At 30.9% G+C, this 19,011-nt stretch overlaps 1 protein-coding gene across 7 annotated transcripts in view; it reads left to right on the top strand.

Moving 5' to 3' along the window:
• The window catches only part of FSIP2 (fibrous sheath interacting protein 2), a 93,627-nt gene that overhangs the window by 11,093 nt on the left and 63,523 nt on the right, over window positions 1-19,011 (top strand). For 3 of the 7 annotated variants that reach the window (XR_005202885.1, XM_017545064.2, XM_017545068.1), the window contains 8 exons: window positions 369-510; window positions 1,013-1,123; window positions 7,514-7,640; window positions 9,977-10,063; window positions 14,286-14,398; window positions 15,229-15,274; window positions 16,408-16,514; window positions 17,707-17,767. Coding sequence is in view for 6 of the 7 variants with exons in the window: in XM_017545064.2 (XP_017400553.1) it covers window positions 369-510; window positions 1,013-1,123; window positions 7,514-7,640; window positions 9,977-10,063; window positions 14,286-14,398; window positions 15,229-15,274; window positions 16,408-16,514; window positions 17,707-17,767 (794 nt within the window). In the remaining variant the exon portion in view is untranslated. Of the gene's footprint in view, window positions 1-368; window positions 511-1,012; window positions 1,124-5,500; window positions 7,311-7,513; window positions 7,641-9,976; window positions 10,064-14,285; window positions 14,399-15,228; window positions 15,275-16,407; window positions 16,515-17,706; window positions 17,768-19,011 lie in introns of those variants that run through there. The other 4 variants (XM_037744484.1, XM_037744486.1, XM_037744485.1 and 1 more) reach the window with 3 other exon arrangements.

The following is a 19,011-nucleotide window of genomic DNA, read 5'->3' as shown; positions in this document are numbered from 1 at the left end:
AGCTCTTTCAATTTTGATGATAGGGTGTCCATTTTAGATATTTCCTTGCTTCTCATGTGGGAATTTATTGCTATAAATTTCCCTCTAGACATTGCTTTAAATGTGTCCCGGAGATTCTGGTACATTGTGTCTTTGTTGTCCTTTGTTTCAAAGAATATCCTTATTTCTGCCTTCATTTCATTGTTTATCCAGTGGACATTCAGGGCTGTTTTAAAGGTTTATAAACAGGACTGATAGAAAAACAGTAAAATTCCTGTAGCTCAAGAAATGAAAGGTAAGCAAGGAAGTGGTTTGGAAATGGCATGACAGATGATGCCATCATAAAAAACAGCTAATTCACCTTCAGTAATATTTGCACTCTTATTCAGATATTTGGATATGATAAGTAGAAAACTAGAACAACTTGAACGCACAGCAGAAGAACAACGCCTATACCTGATGGATAGAGAAGAAAGACGACAGCGGGAACACACAAGAAGAAAACTTGCTCTTCGTAGAAAAATCGAAGAGGTGAGAGATAACAACTTTAAAATATTAAGAGATAAATTGTGTACAGTTGTTTCACTTGTAAATAATTTTAACTGTACATTGTACTGCCTGAAGTCATTTCAGCTCAAAATAATTTGTTCCCATTAAATATTCTTTATAGCTGTAATACACAAGTTGTTACATGAAATTGTGAGGTGGATACCAGGAAGTATGTATATGAGCCAGTTTCTACTCTAAAAGAACAGTTAGAAAGTTACTAGACACTATTGAACTCTCTTAAAGCCTTTATTGTGGAGAGGAATTTTTTTCTAAATTTAGCTTTAGTAAAAAATAATCATATCTGCATTCCTAATAAGAATGAAGAAAGAAAAGTCTATTCTAAATCCAATGTATGACTTTTATTTTGCTTAACCTGATTTCTATTAGGCTCTGACTTGTTTAATATACTTTTTGATGGGACAAAATACAAAGATATTATTGTGAAGTGAACAAACGCCAAGTGCAGTAATGTTGTGATTTCTAGGAATGGAAGACAAAAGAGATGTTACTTCTGACAAAGATGGCAGAAGATGTTAAAAGAGAAGAGAGGATAGAAGAACAACGGCATAGAAACAGAGAAGAGAGTGACAGGAAGGTAGGGTGAGCTTTAACCACTAACTCGAGCTGTTTGAAGAGAAGATTTTGTTTTGGTTTTTTGAAGTACAAATCAGTTGTGAGATGACTGATGATCAGTTACTCCAAATAATATGCATGATATAAAACTGAAAGTTATGGACAATTTTAGTATATTTTGACTATAATATAAAAAGTACTATTATGTGATATAACTATTTTGTGCTTTATTTTTACACCATAAACTGAACTTGTAATTACTATGAAAAAATTAAGTGACTGAATTAGTTTTTTTAGAACCAGCAATTCTTGGCAGGATTTCTCATTTTTTGTTTTACCGGTTAATTTTACTTAGGTTACCTGTTTTTATCTCTAATAATATATAAGATTTTGTGATTTAGAGTGTAAATTAATATAAAGAAAGAGAAAAATCCTACCACCACCACCCTATCAACTTTTTAGTTCACACATACACCCCACCAGAATGTTTCTAAAAATATTTATTTATCCCAATTAATAATTAAATACATGATATTATACCTCACAAGCTGTGTGTAGACTGTTTTTTCATTCAATAAAATATCATTATCAACTTGGCATGTTGATAAATATTGATCTAAATTTCTAAATAGCAATTTTAAATAGGTTATTGTTAAGAAACCTAGATGTGAGTGTAAGATTTAAACAATTTGATTTGTATTGACATATATTGTTATATAGCAATTTTGTAAAAATATTAGAAGTTTAAATATGTATGCTTATCTTTCATTCTCTTTCTTACCTGTATCTTTCAGTACCATCAGACACTCACTGTTCATATTGCAGGCTCAGCTTATTCCAATTTACCATGATTATTATTTTTCTTTTTTCTTTTTTGTTTTTCCTGCTCCTCCTCCTTCTTCCTCTTTCTCTTCTTCTTCCTCCTTCTCCTTTTCCTTTTCCTTCTCCTTATCTTTCTTCTTCCTCTTCCTCTTCCTCTTTTTCTCTTCTTCTACTTTTTTGTAGAGATGAGTTTTCGCTGCATTGCTCATACTGGTCTCGAACTCCTGAGCTCAAATGATTCTCCCACCTTGGCCTCCTGAAGCCTGGGATTACAGGTGTCAGTCACCATGCCCAGCCATAATTATTATTAATATTTTTAATATTCAATTTTTCACTATTTTTCAATGAGAGGTCTCACCAAGTTGTTCTCTTCTGTATACTCTGAAACTGCACATCTCTGAAAGTATCTTTGTTTTCCAGAAGCAATTGAAAGCACTAGATTTTTCTTCTTTTGCCTAATGTCAATTGCTACTCAAGGAGTTTTGGTCGATATTAGTGAAGACTAATAATGCAACTGAACAAAATCGGAGGAGTGTCCATTAGACGTGGTCACTGACTGTAAGCCTGATGACAACACAGGCTGCCTAAGCCACGCTAATGGCAGAGCCATTTGAACACCAGTATTTCCAATGAGGTTATTTTACAATTGTCTTTTGTGAATCTTGTTTTATTATGAGATTTTGAATTCCTTTGTGTTTCTTAATATTTTTATGTCTTATGATCTTCAGATTTGATGTTATGTTTTCACTGCAAATTATGTCTTATAGTTCAGATTTTGCTTTCAATATCTTCATCAAAAGTTATTTGTATGGCCCTATTTTTGGACTCTCTTCTATTCTTTGACCTATTTGTTTGATTATTGTACCTTTAATAAATTCTTTGAATGTGTAATGCTAGCCTTACACATTTGTTTTTCTATTTCAGTTGTTTTAGTTAATCTCAAGTCCTTTGTATTTCCATACTAATTTTAGCATCAGCTTATTAATTTCTACCAAAACGTCTTGCTGAGATTTATTTTTATCAGATTTGCATTAACTCAATAGGTCAGTTTGGGCACAATTAACCACTTAATAATATTGAGTTTTTCAACTCAAAAATCACGTCTTTTCATTTATTTAGGTCTACTTAATTTCTCTTAACAGTGCTATGTAGTTTGCACTGTACTGTTGTTATACATCTTTTCATAGATTCATCCCTAGGTATTTCATACAGTTTATGCTATTGTAACATATATTTTTTAAATTTCAAATTTTGAATACTTAATGCTAATATATAGAATAACATCTGACTTATGTGTATTCCTCTTATATCCTGCATTGTTAAAATCATAGTCATTTCTGGTAGTACTTTTTTCTACATGCCAATTAATAGTCTACATAGATGATCATTTCTGTGAATAAAGGGAGTTTTATTTCTTCCAATGAGAGTATCTTTAATTTTTTTTTTCTTGCTTGATCTCGCTGCCTACAAGTTTCAGTGTAGAAGCAGACATGCTAGCTATTTTTGATTGATGATTTGTTTGATAGTGCTCTTTTTGTTCTTGATCTCAAGGGAAAAGTATTAACTGTCACCAGTAATTATAGGGTTAGCTGTGAGTTTTCTACAGATGTCATTCATCAGGTTGACAAAATTTTCTTATATTTCTAGTTTGCTGAACATTTCTATCAGAAATGAATGTAAGATTTTGTCAAATATTTTCTTCTGTGGCTTTATTAAATTCACATGTAAGTTTTCTTTTGTGGTTCATTGCATAGTAGATAACATAAATTAATTTTTAAATGTTAAATGAATCCTGAACAAATGGTCATTACACCAATACACTTGGTACGATTGTATTATCATTTTTACATATTGTTTTATTATATTTGCCAAAATTTTGTTCAGACTTTTGTACTAGAGATGTTAGTGCAAAATGTAGTTTTCTTACACTACCCTTTCCTGATTTTGGTATCAGGGCAATGCTGGGCTCATGTCATAAATCAGTATGTATTCCCTCTTCAGATTTTTGGAAAAATTATTTTAAAATTGGTATTGTTTATTTTTTATATATTTTATGGAATTAATCAGTGAAGACATTTGGGTATGAATTTTCTTCGTGGGAAGCTACTTAACTACATATTCAATTTCCTTAATAAACATATCAATTCAAAACATTATTTTTAAAACAGTTTTGATAGTGTGTTTTAGGAATCTTTTCATATCATCTGAATTGTGGGATTTATCGACAAAGTTGTTTATAATATTCCTTTGTTATCCTTTGAATATCTCTAGACCCTGGTGATGTCACCCGCTCACCTTACTGATATGGAAATTTGTAACTTCTTTTTTCCTTATTAGTCCCAACTAGAGTTGCTTTTTCCTTTTCTTCTTATTTCTTATTTTCTGATTTTCTCAAACTGTAAGTTTTTAGTTTTAATGAATTTGTCTGTTTTCTTTCTATTTTGTCAATTTGTGTTATTATTTTTTGTTATATACTTATTTTTTGTTAAATAGTTTTCTCTCTTTAGGTGGAAGTCATTAATTGAAGACATTTCTTCTTTTCTAGTATAGAAATTTAGTACTATCTAAATTTCCCTAACACTAGTCTATCAAGAGTCCCCAGGTTTTTTTTGATATGCTGTGATATTTATTGATATTTATTCAATTCAAAATACTTTATCTTTTAATTTTATCTTTGAATCATTGGTTATTTAGAAGTGTGTCATTTAGCTTCTAAATATTTGGAATGTATCCAAGATTTTTCTGCTATTGATTTCAAATTTACTTTTATTTTGGTCAAATAACACAGTTTTAGTTCCCAAATCTTTTTAAGTATATTTAGACATATTTTATCATCACAAATTACATTTTTAGGTAAATCACGAATGTATATTTGAAAAATATTTTATTTTTACTGTAGTTGGGTGAAGTATTTTACAACTGTTCTCTAGATATCAAGTTCATTGACAGAGTTGTTCAAATCTAAATCCTAGCTCGATTTCTGTCTACTTGTTCTCTCAATTATTGAAATAAACAGTTATTGAAATCTCTGATTATATTTTTGGATTTGGCTAGTATTTCAGTTTTTGTTTTATTATTTGAAGCTCAGTATCAGGTGAAAAGTGTTAGAATTGTTATGTCTGTTGGTGATTTGATTGTTTTTATTATTATGAAAATATTTTCTTCTGGTATCATTTTTTGCTCTAATATTGCATGTAATATTAATATTGCCACTTCAGCTTTATTTTGATTGCTGTTAGCAAGGCATATCATTTTCTTGTGTTTTACTTTTAAGACCAAATATAGGTCTTTATTTCTCTCTCTGTGTGTGTGTGTGTGTGTGTGTGTGTGTGTGTGTGTGGTTACTACTCATATAGATGGGCTTTGCTTTCATAAGAAATCTGAAAACTGCGTGTCATCTAGGTGTTTGCAGCATTTACACTTAGTATGATTATTAACATGATAGTTTACCAACTGCCATCTCATTCTTTGTTTTCATTTGTCTCATCTGTGTTCTTTTCTGCATTTTCTGCCTTTTTCTTTGGATTTTTAATGATCCCTTTGTATGTATTTTGTATATTGTTTCTTTCTTTAAAATTTATCAGTTAGTTTAAGGATTATAGTATATATGTTTAATTTATTAGGGTAGATTGTAAAGGGTGATTATACTATATTATACTATTTCACATATAAGAACATTGCAATATCATGCTTGATTTTTTTTTCCATTTGGCCTTTATGCTATTTTGGTCATTTATTTATAATCATATATGTAATAAATCCCACACTACATTGTCAAGTTTGTCTAAATAATTATTTATCTTTTATCATGATGTAAATAAGTCACATATTATATTTGGCCATATACTTAAATTTTTTTTGCTCTTTATTCTTTTTTTGTATACCCATATTTTCATGTGCTATCATTTTTTTCTTCTATCTGAACAGCTTTCTTTAACATTGCTCCTACTGCAATTTACTTTTTTATGTCTGCAAAAGACTTTACCCTTATTTTTGAAAACTTCTTTGAGTATATATTGGTTAAATCAACTAGGTATAGAATTCACCATTGACTATTTTTTTATTTTAATACTTTAAAGATGCTGTTTCACTTTCTTCTCTACATTGGTTCCAAGGAAAATCTACTGTCTTTAAACTTTATTTTTCTCTATGTAACATAATTTGCTTTTCTAGTAAATTTAAAAATTTTCTTTTTATCAGTAATTTTGAGAAATTTGATTGTTATGCCTTGGTGAAATTTTTCTTGTTTCCTATGCATTGGTATTTTGGGCTTCTTCGAACTGTGGGTTTATGGTTTTCATCAAATTTGAAACACTTTAGGTCATTATTATCAAATATTAATTTTATCTTCTCTCTCCTCTCTTCAAGTATATTAGGCTGCTTGAAGTTGTCCCATATCTCACTGAAATTTTTCATTTATTCACCCCTCTGTGTTTTCTTTTGGATGGTTTCTGTTTCTCAATTCACATTATCTAATCTTTTGGAATGTCTACTCCACCATTAACACATCCATTGTATTGTTCATCTCACATATTTGAAAACTGCTTTTGGACCTTTTTATATCTTCCATATCTCTTCTTCACTTTGTTTACATACAAATTGCAATTATATTGACTGTACTGTTTCATTTTTGTCATTTTTGAGTTAATTCAGTTGGTCTACTTATTTTGTAAGCCATATTCCCCTGTTTCTTTATATCTAGTGTGCTTTGATTGGATGCCAGACATAAATTTTACTTTGTATACTGAATATTTTTATGTTATTATAAATATTATTTAGAATTTTTGGATGTAGATAATTTATTTGGAAACAATTTGATTGTAAAGGTCTTGCCTTTTATGATTTGCTGGTGGGGCCAGAGCCATGTGTAATCTGGGGCTTATTATTCCCTGCTGCTGAGTTAAGACCCATCTTCCTTCTCTACTCAAAGCCTTATGACTCATGAAGTTTTTCCAGTGTAGCTTTACAGTGAAATATTTCTAGTGGGAATAGGCATGTTTTCTACACCTAGGTAGGTTCCAGTGACTGTTTTCCCCAGTCCTTTAGGAAGGTCTTTACTGTAGTCTTGGGTAGTTGTTTTACATGAGCTAATCCATTTCTTGCTAAATATTGCAAGAACCCTCTGAGAATCTCTGAGTTTTTTTTCTATACGCATTTATTGTCTTTCTAGTACATTCAACAGTAGCCCAGATATTCAGAAAGGGAAATCATATTTTATGTACTATATTATGTTTACGTCTGGTAGACCTGAGTGATATTTGGGTAAGCCCGCAGGAATCTTCCAATTGAAGATGATTGAGAAATTACTTTAACTCACCAGGGCAGCCATGGATATGATACTCTGCCTGATCAGAAACTGGATCAGTCCTCTGATGATGTGTAGAGCGGTAAATTGCATGTGTATTAAATGTATTCTTTGTGTTTGATCACAATGGAAATTTAACCTTTATTATTCTCTTATTTTTGTAACATTACAAGTCAAGACAGGACTAATAATCCATTTTTAATATATTGTCACATTTTAAATAAATTGTTTTACATTTCTAATGACAAGTTAATATTAACCAATATATCTTCTCTAATATTGTAGAAACAAGACCTTTTAGAGAAAAAAATGGCTTATCATTTACAAAAAATGCAAGATACTGGCTGTAAAGGAGAAGATATGGGGAAAAATACATTGAAGTACAAAGGTCAAGATGGAAAACATGGTGAATGTGAGAACATTAAAAGATGATGTAGCTAAGTAGGAAATGCTTATCTACCTAAATATCCTTTTATAGCACTCTGTGTATTTACACTTGTTACTCCCTTTGTGCCAGACACTGTTCTAGGCATTTCTATATTACAGTTCAAGTTGAAAAGTAGGCATAAATGTAACAATTATAACAAATTATAACAATCTTACCAATTGGCTCAGGAGACAGGCTTGCCTGTACTGTAGTTCTAACCAACCTCCCTATATTTAAAATAACTACTGAAATGATACAAACTTGTATATAAGATAACTGCTCTTATATAGCAACATGGTGTTCTATTATACTGACAACCAGTAAGAAAGGGTGAAGGTAGAGAATTAGGGAAAAAAAGAAGGAACGAATAAATGAAGAAAGAAAAAATGAAGTAAGTTTATAAGGAGAAATGGCTTTGCTATGCCCAGTCTCTACCAGCTTCCTTTATTTATAACATTATGAAATTACAATGGATTTTTATCTTCTGATATTAGCTACAATTTCACAGCCAGAATGCAGAACTGTAGACTTGATTTAACTATCTTTGATTGTGTAGTATCGGGAAAGAAACTAATTATTGTCCATGCAGCTTCATCATAGTATCCCATGAATCCCATTTCGAGGTCAGAGCTTTCCTGTGTCACTGCAGTAGATTACCAGCTAGCCTCTGTTGACTTTTTTTTTTACCTGCCTCAGATCCATTTTGTACTGTTGCTTGTTATGCTTAAAACTCTGTTCTATAGTTTCTTCCTCCACCGTTAAAATTATGACCTATTAAATGAAGCTCTGACTGTTTCAGCAAGCATTTATCAGCATCTAAAGTTCAGTACTTACCTAACTTTTAACTTTATTTTACACTACATCCTTGAAGATGGCAACTATAGTAGTGATATGAAAAGGCTCTGGTGCTTGACTATAGAAGTCCAATCTTGTTTTATCATTTTCAATTGATGTAATGGCTTGGGCAAATTACTTAAACTCATTAAGCCAGTTTCATTATCTGAAAACAAAGATAATACTCCTTAATGATTCCTATAAAGAGTATAAAAATTCTAGCATGTAGTAAGAACTTAATTTATTTTGTTGTTTAGTCAAATTAGACTACTGGTCATTCCTAAAACACATATTATCTTTCCTCCTTCTCTTCCTCTCTGTATCCAATTTTCTCAATTTAGAATGACCTGATTACTATATCCACTTATCAAAATCCTACAGTTCTTTAAGCCCTACTGTAAATTACATGCCAAAAAGTCATTTTTTATAACCCTAACTGGAAGGCCCCTCTTCTATGAATCTCTGAAGTAGTATTTATCACTTTTAATTCACATATTACATACTTCCCACCATCTTAATCATTTATAATAGTAAACTGCCACCTTTGTATTTAACAGAACACCATGAAAAGCATATACACTAAGTACATGTTTGCTAAATGGATTAACTAAATCTATTTACTTCATTAAGGCAATTACAGCAATATCATGCCTCAGATATGAAACCACTTTAGTAACCATACATTTACTACATCTTCATTAACTTTCTCATATAGTAGGAAGAATTTAAAATAGCTTAAACATTTGTTATTTAAATACACTGTTGTTGAAGAAGAAGTAGTATATAAATGAGCTTAGTTTATATTATCAAAGTGACAGAATAGAAAGAATATCCATGGTATAAATTAAATTAAATTATACTACTATAGTAATGTTGTTACCTTCCAACAAATAGACAACTTTTAGTGGGATCAAGAAAGTAAAAGAAAGAAAATACCAGAAGAAGCTGCTCAGTGATCAGTGAATGTGGAAACGGATCACTCTTACATTTAACAGGGGATCATAACAGCCCCCTGAACACACATGCAGTAAGGACCTTCTGCCACTTTAATAGTTAGAAAAGCAAAATTGTAATTATCTTTATCACAAAGAAGGGAATATACATGTGTATTTGCTCTGTCAGGCATCAACACATATCCAAGAATTACTTTAGTCACTGTGGACTGCTGACTCTTCAGCCCAGTCAGATGTTGGTATGCACCCAGATGGAAAATGACATGTTTCAGTTGAGCCCAGGTACAGATTTCCCTTTCTGCCAAAAAAAAAATTCTATCCCTCCAAGGGGGTCTTTTAATATGAAGGGATAATATTTCAAGAATCATCTTTCCTCCCATTTCACATCTCTCTATCTTCTCCAATTTCTCTCACAATCCCACATACAGATTAGCATATAGTTCAGCTCTTCTTGGGCATAAAAGGATAAGTAGTCTACCTTGGGTAATTCTGTCATCATTATTAAAAATAAATGTTTTATTATATTTCTTTAAGCTTCTCCAAAGAATAAAAGGAAGACTTCTGAAGATATCATTTTAGTTTATCCTGCTGGAGACCAGAATACCTATGAAGAAATATCTGGTAATTGAATATTGTGACAAGAAGCATGAGATACTAAATAATAATTTGGGGAAAGATAGTTTGTAACAGCTTCTTTCACTTAAATATAGATAAATCTTCTGTTTTCTTTTGTCAAATGACTGATTTTGAGTGATGCTTATCAACAGCTATATGGCCTTAATTGCTTTTAGAATTTGATAAATAGATAATTGACTTATTGTTTTGAACCTGACATTATATTACTATTTTAGAAAATGAAATGAAAGTTCTATTATGATTAAATATGTAATATAGCATGTCTAACAACTTGTAAAAAATTATGCTTAAAATAATTTCAGAAAACTCTGAAATGTGTTAGAAATTAAGTACATTAACTCCAGATTCACTGTGGCCCTTACTGAAACATCATTTTATTATTTCAACTTATGCTGTGTCTCTTCATGTTGTTCATTAGAACTCACTAAGAGACCATAAGCCCAAGTTACAATAGAAAAATCTTCAAAAAAATTATCAAATCATGACTGTTCAAAAGTTGAACAGTTTAACTTATTTCCCATTATTAAATTTGAAGGAAAAAATTAAAGTTAAATTTCTTGGCCTTATTGGTTAAAAAATAAAGGAAATGTTAAATTTCTTATCCTTATTCGTTAAAAAAAATAAAGGAAATGCTATTAGTATGCAATTTGCTTAGTCTCATCAAGAATCAGAAATGTTGGGAAAGATAGGGTTGCCTTAGCCACGGCTGTCTTCCTGCCTGAGAATCACTGAGATTCAGTTAATGTAACTCCAAAATTCATAGGTCCCATTTTTAAAGTTCAGTTTTTACAACATACCAAAAGGTTATTTATAATTGGCAAATTTATGGCAACACCAGCTCTACATCTTACACTAAATGTAGACAATAAAAGTAAATTATCAATTTCTAAGGCAGTTATCTCAAGCAAACTGATCCTGTAAGAATCTGATGTTTAATGCATCAGTCTGATCTTCCTGTTGTCAAAGAATCTCAGTGACATTTCAGGAATGGATGGTCAATGGAAAATATTGTTTTTAGCCCCACTGTGATACCAGTTTATTGTGACAATTGTCTGGGAAATAGACCCATAAATTTAATTAAGCATGGTTGGGAGAAATATCCTATTGAATGATGAAATGTAAAGTAATGTGATTCATATCAGCCTTGGGTGTGAGCAGTTATGTATAGTCACTCTCCAGTCTCAGTGAAGGGTATACGTGTCATTGTGGTCTTCTTGTGAATTTCAGAAATATGCAATAGTGACATTACAAGTCAAATGTTTTTAGAGGTGCCCCTCTTTCCCATGCACCATAATCAGGTCTTTCTGGTTTCCATTTCATCATGGCGTCATGAGTATGAACTCAGAACAGTGTCACATCCTTTATACTCTTATGAGAAATTTGCTCCACACAGTTTTGCAGCTGGTGATTCTCCAGGCAGAAGTCAAAGTCAATTTCCTGCTCCAGCTCCTTATCTTGTCTCTATAATTTTTCATTCTCAGAAAATATCTCAAGGCATATATTTTGTTTTTTTTAAATCATCCTAAAGCAAAATGGAATGTTTTGTACAATTACATGTACAATCACATGTATAGATTTGTGTAACCTCAATCACAATCACATGTAGAACAGTCCAATATTCCAAAAATCTCCCTCATCCTGTTTATTTGCAGTCACACCCTCCTTCTCCCAACTAATGATCCCAAATTACCTGTGGGATTATTAGTTATGTTACCTCTGGGATTATTATCAAATAGTGGTATGTTCTCATGGATATAGTTATTTTTCTGTTGGAGAATGTTATGTAAATGGAATCATACATTATTTGACTTCATGAAAACGGCTTATTTTACTCAGCATAATACCGCTGAAATTCATCCAAGTTATTGCATGTGTCAATAGTTGTTCCTTTCCATTGCATGGATCCATCAGATTTTGTTTATTCATTCTTGAACTGAAAGAAATTTGAAATTTGGTGGTGTTTCCATGTTTTGGTGATTATGTATAGAACGACCAGAAGCACAGTTGTCATTTGAACATTAAGGGCTGAGAGTTGGAGCACTGACCTGCACAAAAAATTTACATTTAAGTTTTGGCTGCCCAGAAACCTACTAACAGCTCACCTTTGACCTTACTGATAAGATAAACTGTGGAATAACACGTTATATATGTTATATATATATTATATACTGTAATCTTACAATAAAGTAAGCTAGAGAAAAAATATTATTAAATTGAGAAAGTGATAAGGAAGAGAAAATATATTTACTATTTATTAAGTAAAAGTGGCTCATTGTTAAGGTCTTCTCATTGTCTTCATGTTGTAACACCTCTGGCCAATGGAAGCTCCTTCATTATAGCTCTAGTGGTATTTCTGGCATGGATCCTAGTGGTGTTTGATAGCACTTCTTGCTACCTGGGAAAACAGGAGGATTCTAACTTATCTTGTATAAATCTAGGTGCTTTGGCAACTTTGAAAATATAAAGTGATTACAGATTAATACATTTATCTGTATTTATGCAAATACCTAATTTTCTTTATTATTGTGGCTTTAAAATAAGTTTTAAAATTCAGTGGTTTGAGTTATCCAACATTTGTTGTTATGCCAGGTTGACTTCATTATTCTAGAACCTTTGCTTTCTATACAAATTTTAAAAACTTGTCAATTTCTACAAAATAGCTTGCTGCTATTTAGTTGGGATTCACTTTTCATTTATTTCTCTCTGTCTAGGACCTTCAGTACAATGTTGAACAGCAATGGTGATTGTGTACCTTTTAATCTTGTTCCAAAACATAAGGAAATGTGATACATATGCATTAGGATACTATATTATATTTATCATATTATTTTTAATTATATTATGATTACTATATTATTTATGTAATTGTCAGTATATTACATATTATACTTGATATTTATAATTTGTTTTGTTTATTATTCTTGCATATTTGTTCATGGGGGAATTGAAAAAATTTTTAATTTATTATAATATCTGTAATGATATTTTGTACCAAAGTGATTCTGATGTAAAAGTTTGAGATAGGAAATGTTCACTCTTCTTTAATTTTTGGAAGAGTTGTGTAGAATTAGCATAATTTCTTGCTTACATATTTAGCACAATTCAGAGGCGAAGTCTTTTGAGTCTGTATCTTTTTTGTGGAAAAATTTAAACTTCCTACTTAATTTCTTTGCTACAGGGCTCTACATATTATCTATTTCTTTGTGATAAAATGTGGTCATTTGGATTTTTCAGGGAATTTGTTTCTTGTATATATTTTTAAATTTATTGGCAAACACTTTTCATGTATTTCTTTATTATTTCATTTAGTAATTATCTGTAGATTCTATTTTACTGATTTGTGACCTTATTTGTTTTTGGCTTATTACTTACTGAACATCTTAAAGAGCCAGTTTTTTATTTCATTCTTTCTCTCTCTTTTTACTTTTTTAAAATTTTTACTTTTTCTTCTGCTTACTAAGTGTTGGCAAGGATGTGGAAGAACTGCAACCCTGATGCACTGCTGATTGTTATGTAAAATGGCACAACCACATTGATAAACTGGTTTGGCATTTTAATTTTTAAGTTAAACCTACCATGTAACCCATTCATTCAGCTACTAGGTATTTACCCAATAAAAATGAAAAAAAAAATGTGTCCACATAGAACCTGTACATAAAAATTTATAGAAATTTTTATTTATAAATTTTATTTGGAGTAAAATAAAAATTATATTTATTTATAATAAAATTAATAAAATAATATAAACAAAATAAATATTTTATTTATTTATAAAAACTGGAAACAATCAAAATGTCCATAAATAGATAAGTGTATACAAAATTATGAAATAGCCATACAATAGAATTCTTCTCAGAAATAAAAAATAAAAAATATACCTTTGATATATGTGACAATGTTGTGATGAGTGAAAGAAGCCAGGGAACTATGAAATTCTAGAAAGCACAAACTAATCGTGAGTTAGAGGTACAGATCATTGTTGTTGGATTATGAGAACAGATAGATAGATAGATTACAAAGTTGCATGAGAAAACTTCAGGGGTTAATAGAAATGTTATCTTGTATACAGTGATCATTTCACAGTTTGATTCACATTTCAAAATCAACTAAATAATTAAATAAGTACAATTTATTGTACTTTTATTGTAGATTCCTAAAGCTGTTAAAAAAAACTACTAGAGTTTCTCTCCGTTTTATTTACTTTTAGGAAATACAGCAACTGCTGCTCATCAGAATCAAAATAGTTCAGAGAATTTTATGAAAAAAACCTCAACTTCTGTTGTTCAGGCAAATGTACAGGATAATGTTATAAATCAAAAGGTACAAAATTATGCTTTAAAGTTTGGTGTTGTATATATTAATTTATCTACTTAACTTTTATTTCCATGTGCTCTCTCCTTCAGCAGCATAGTATTGATTGGTTAGAGAAATTTTTATTCATGAAACCTGATCCATTTTCCTGGCAGAGAAAGTATTGAGTTAGCTTTGTGCCGGGCGCTCTATGAATTTTAGCAGAAAATAAGCCAAACAAACATTTGGCAGTAATAATAATAAGGATAGCTTGTGTTTATTGAGCATATACTATTGACCAGGTGTTGTACTAAGCTAGAATAATGGGGGAAAAAAGGAAATTGGGTAATATAAGATAAAAAGAATAATAATACATAATTGCTCCTCTAAAAAACTCATTGTCTAGTGAGGCGACAGACACAGAAAAATGTTATTCCAATAAAATGTTCCTGGAATGATGAATTTTACTTTGGTTCTAGACAGTGTTTTCAATAAGGATTACACTGGTTTGGACTGGGTATGAATGGATTAGATTGGATTTCTTCGAGACAAACCGAATGAGTCTAAACTTTTTAGAACTAACCATAGCCTGTATGTATTACCATGCCTTTAGGCAAAATAGGGAAGACTGGAGAAGTAAGTTTATACACTGATACATATTGAACTCAGTTTTTAACTAGTTAAATTTGAGATTACATGGAAAGGAAGTTAATAATATATATTGTACCTAAACAGTTTTTATGAGTTACAGGATAAAAGAAGGAAAACATCTGTATTCATTGGTTAATTGATAGAAAGCAGAACCTCTTTTGGAAGCACAGTTACTAATGTATTTTTTTCTTTAATGCGGCACCATGTAGAGAGATGGGATGATATCTAAAAACTCAAGTATTATCGATGATAGAGGTAAGAAAATGGACAATATTCATAATTTTTCTGTTATTAAGTATATAATTATATATCTTAGTTGTTTTATATGATTATAAAAATATGCTTTTTTAAAAAAAGGATGATATAATTTTCTATGAATATAGATATTATAATTAGCCCATATATTTGAGTGATTGCTGGATGAGTGTCCTTTCAAAATTTGCAAATTGTGGAAAAGATAGGGTCTTGCTATGGCTGTTTGTAGTTATAGATAAAGATGCTGACATATTGGCTCCAGCAGATTGGAATACAGAGAATTATACCCAAGATTGTGTCCATATTTCAACAAATGGTACATTTTGTTTCCCATTTCTCTTTAAATGAAATATGCATTATCCAATATTTGTGTGCCTTGTTGTGTTTATGCAAGTCACTAAATATGCTCACCTGCATGTCTGATATATGCATACAGAAAATATGAGAGATCTTCTTCCAGTAGCTAAAGATCACCTCAAATTTAACACAAAACTAAATTAATCATCATCTTCCTGACCCTTTTATTTTCACCCAGGCACAAAACCTGAGTTGTCTTGGACTCTTCCTCCTAAGCTTTGCATCTAAAAGTTCACACTTTCTGTCTCTACTTTCTTGATTTATCTTGACCTTCACTCTTTTTCATTCTCATTGTTTCTACGCTTGATTTTCTCCATTCTTCTCTATTGCAGTACCCTTCCTCCAATTTAATCTTCCTCTATTTCACTCACTATACATTTGTTTATGTAAACAATATTCCTAAAACACGGCTTTGTTTATTTCACTATTCAAAGAGTTTTTCATTGCCTACTTAATGAAATGCAAACATTTAGTTCTAGCAGTGGGCTGTGGTTATAGCAAAAGATTAAGCTGGCATAAAAACATTAAATAAATTAGGATTTCAGACTTGTTTTTGAAGGCAATGAGAACCATTGGAAATTTGTAGGCAGTAAACATCAAAAAAGTCATGTTATTTTTGGAGATATTTCCTTGACTCAAATAAATCCCTGATGTGGCAACTCTAGTCACTGTGGCAGCTGAGCAGGGAGAATGTTGGAGTAATGCTGTAAACTAATATTAACCCTGTCCCAGCAATATCAACTTCTCATATTTAAAGTTATCTCTTCTTTTTCTAGGAGATACTAACATTGCAGGCCAAGGTTCAATTATTGCAGCTCAGGCATCACCCACAAGAAATTTATCCAGATTTTCACAGGCATTTTTGGATCCTTCAAAAGAAGAGGTATATAAGAGTTCTTTTACTCCAAATACAAACAATAAAAGGGATACAATCTTATGATAATACTGGTATACAAAAATGTCATTATTTATGTAATCACACAAAACAACTTTATTCTCTAAAGCTAGTCATATCATAATAACATTTTAATAGCCCTAGAACAGTCTGTTTAAATGTAAGATACAAGATGTTAGTTCATGGTATGTATCTGCAACTTTTAGAGGAAGTATAAAGTTGAGCTTTTTTGATTGGGCTTGTACTAGTACTGATTTAGTAGTTTTTGACCAGTGATTAGTTACCTGCTGTTGAAAAGATACCAGCGAAGTTTCAAGCTATAACTTTTGGACATGAAATAGATTTTCTCTGTCAGCTGCTAACTTGTTATAGGAATCAAATATGCATCATTGGTTTCATTATTAATATAGTATTAACTAGCTCAACTGTCCTAGGGAGTTAATGTGGTTTGAAATAGATTTCAATAAACTAGAAATTTATTAAATCATTTCCAAAAGAACCTTCATGACTAGGGTCGAAAGTGGCATGATTTTCTGTGTCCTATAATGTATAATAATTGAGACAGTAAATTATGTATAACTCCTAAATGTAGCATATTTACCACAATTGCTTTTCTATAGTGCAGTTTTAGAATGAACGTTTGACAAATGTACATTGGGCTTAGTTCACTGTTCTACTATATCAATTGCCACATTAAATATGCTAAGAGTCAAAAAAAAATTTTCTAACAGCTTTGACATTTGACGTCATATTAGCCAACATATTATAAAGGCTATGCCCTTAACTTAAAAAAAATCTCCTTTAAAAACAGTGTCTAAATTTTATTACTGACGTTTCTGGGGTAATATGTGCAGTATCTGACATTGCCATCCATATTAAATCTTAGGTGTGTTAGATGGGAGTACAAATATATGCTGAATACCAAAGTCTTAGCAAATCACCAAATGTGTAGGTAGTTTTAAGTACAACTTTTGATACAACTGTGAACTTGGAATTCTATAAATAATACATGTAATGTAAACATAATAAAACGTACATTTCTTATAAATTGACACTAATGATAATTTTTTAAAATCTTAAATTTCTGTACTAAAATAAATATAGAAATAATAGTTGATGTTTGAATACTAAAATTTCTTTTGTGGATCTATTTGTTTTGCTTTTGTGAATTATGTAGAAGGAGACAAATGCTAACTGTAATGGAAAAGCAACCAAGAGATCAAGCTATCTCTACAAATCAGGTAAGTACCAGCAGCAATTATTGAGTAAATCTTGCATTCTATTTATTTTTTCAATTAACATTTATTGAGTTTTTGCTTCATGCTAGATATGGTGCTAAGTTTTAAATATTCAAGGAAAAATGGCACAATGTTTACTCGGGGCTCTTGCAGAACACTAGGAGAGATAGTCATGGCCCAATATGATAAAGAGCAATCAAGGAAGTGGGTATGTATAAAAGTCAGGAAAGTTATGGGAAAGAGAATTCCTATATCTGCCTAGGGTCATCACAAAAGCCTTTACAATTTAGGAACAGACGCATTGAGTCATGAAGGATAAGAAGGAATTTCCTATTCTCTTTGTTATTTTTATTGTTTGTACTAATGTTGACAACCAAAATTGGAAAAACAAATTAAATTCTTTGTACACATATCCTTATTCTTACTGTTTCCTCCTTTAATGTCAGCTTCTCCCCCACAACACAACTTTATTAAGGTATAGTTGACAATTTAAAATTGTATATATTGAAGGTACAGATGGTCCCTAACTTGCAATGGTTCAATTTAGGATTTTTCAACTTCACTGTGGGTTTATTGAAGTATTAAATGAATTCTCAGCTTACAACATTTTTGACTCACTGTTGGTTAATTAAGATGTAACCTCATCCTAAGACAAAAAACATCATATACAACTTGATATATGTATATACTATAAAATATTCACCACGACCAAGCTAATTAACATATTCTTAACTTCACGTAACTGTTTGTGTGTGGTGGGGGAAGAATACTTAAGATCTACTTTCTTAGCAGTTTTTAATGATACAATATTGTTAACTATAGTCGCATGGTTGTACATTAGATCTTCCAAACTTATTTATCTTATTTAACTTCCTCATTGTAACTCCTGGTAACGACCATTCTATTCTCTATTCCTATGAGCTTGACATTTTTATATTACACAAATAAATCATGCAGTTTTTGTCTTTTTGCATTTGGCTTATTCCACTTAACATTGATGTTCTCCAAGTTCTTTGATGTTGTCACAAATGGCAGGATTTCCTTCATTTGAAAGGCTAAATAGTATTCTATTTTATCTCTGTTTGTGTACCTGTATTTACCTATACATCTACTTAGACAGACAGATAGATCTATCTCATGGTATATACCAGATTTTCTTTATCCCCTCATCTGTTGGTGTACATTTGTTTCTATGTATTAGCTATTGTGAATAATGCTGCAGTAAACATGGAGTGCAGATATCTCTT

The sequence above is a fragment of the Cebus imitator genome, unplaced genomic scaffold (assembly GCF_001604975.1).
Source record: "Cebus imitator isolate Cc_AM_T3 unplaced genomic scaffold, Cebus_imitator-1.0 Scaffold176, whole genome shotgun sequence".
In the NCBI taxonomy this organism is placed as follows: domain Eukaryota; kingdom Metazoa; phylum Chordata; class Mammalia; order Primates; family Cebidae; genus Cebus; species Cebus imitator.
Note: the sequence above shows the minus strand (reverse complement) of the source record. Positions and strands in the feature narration are given on the sequence as shown.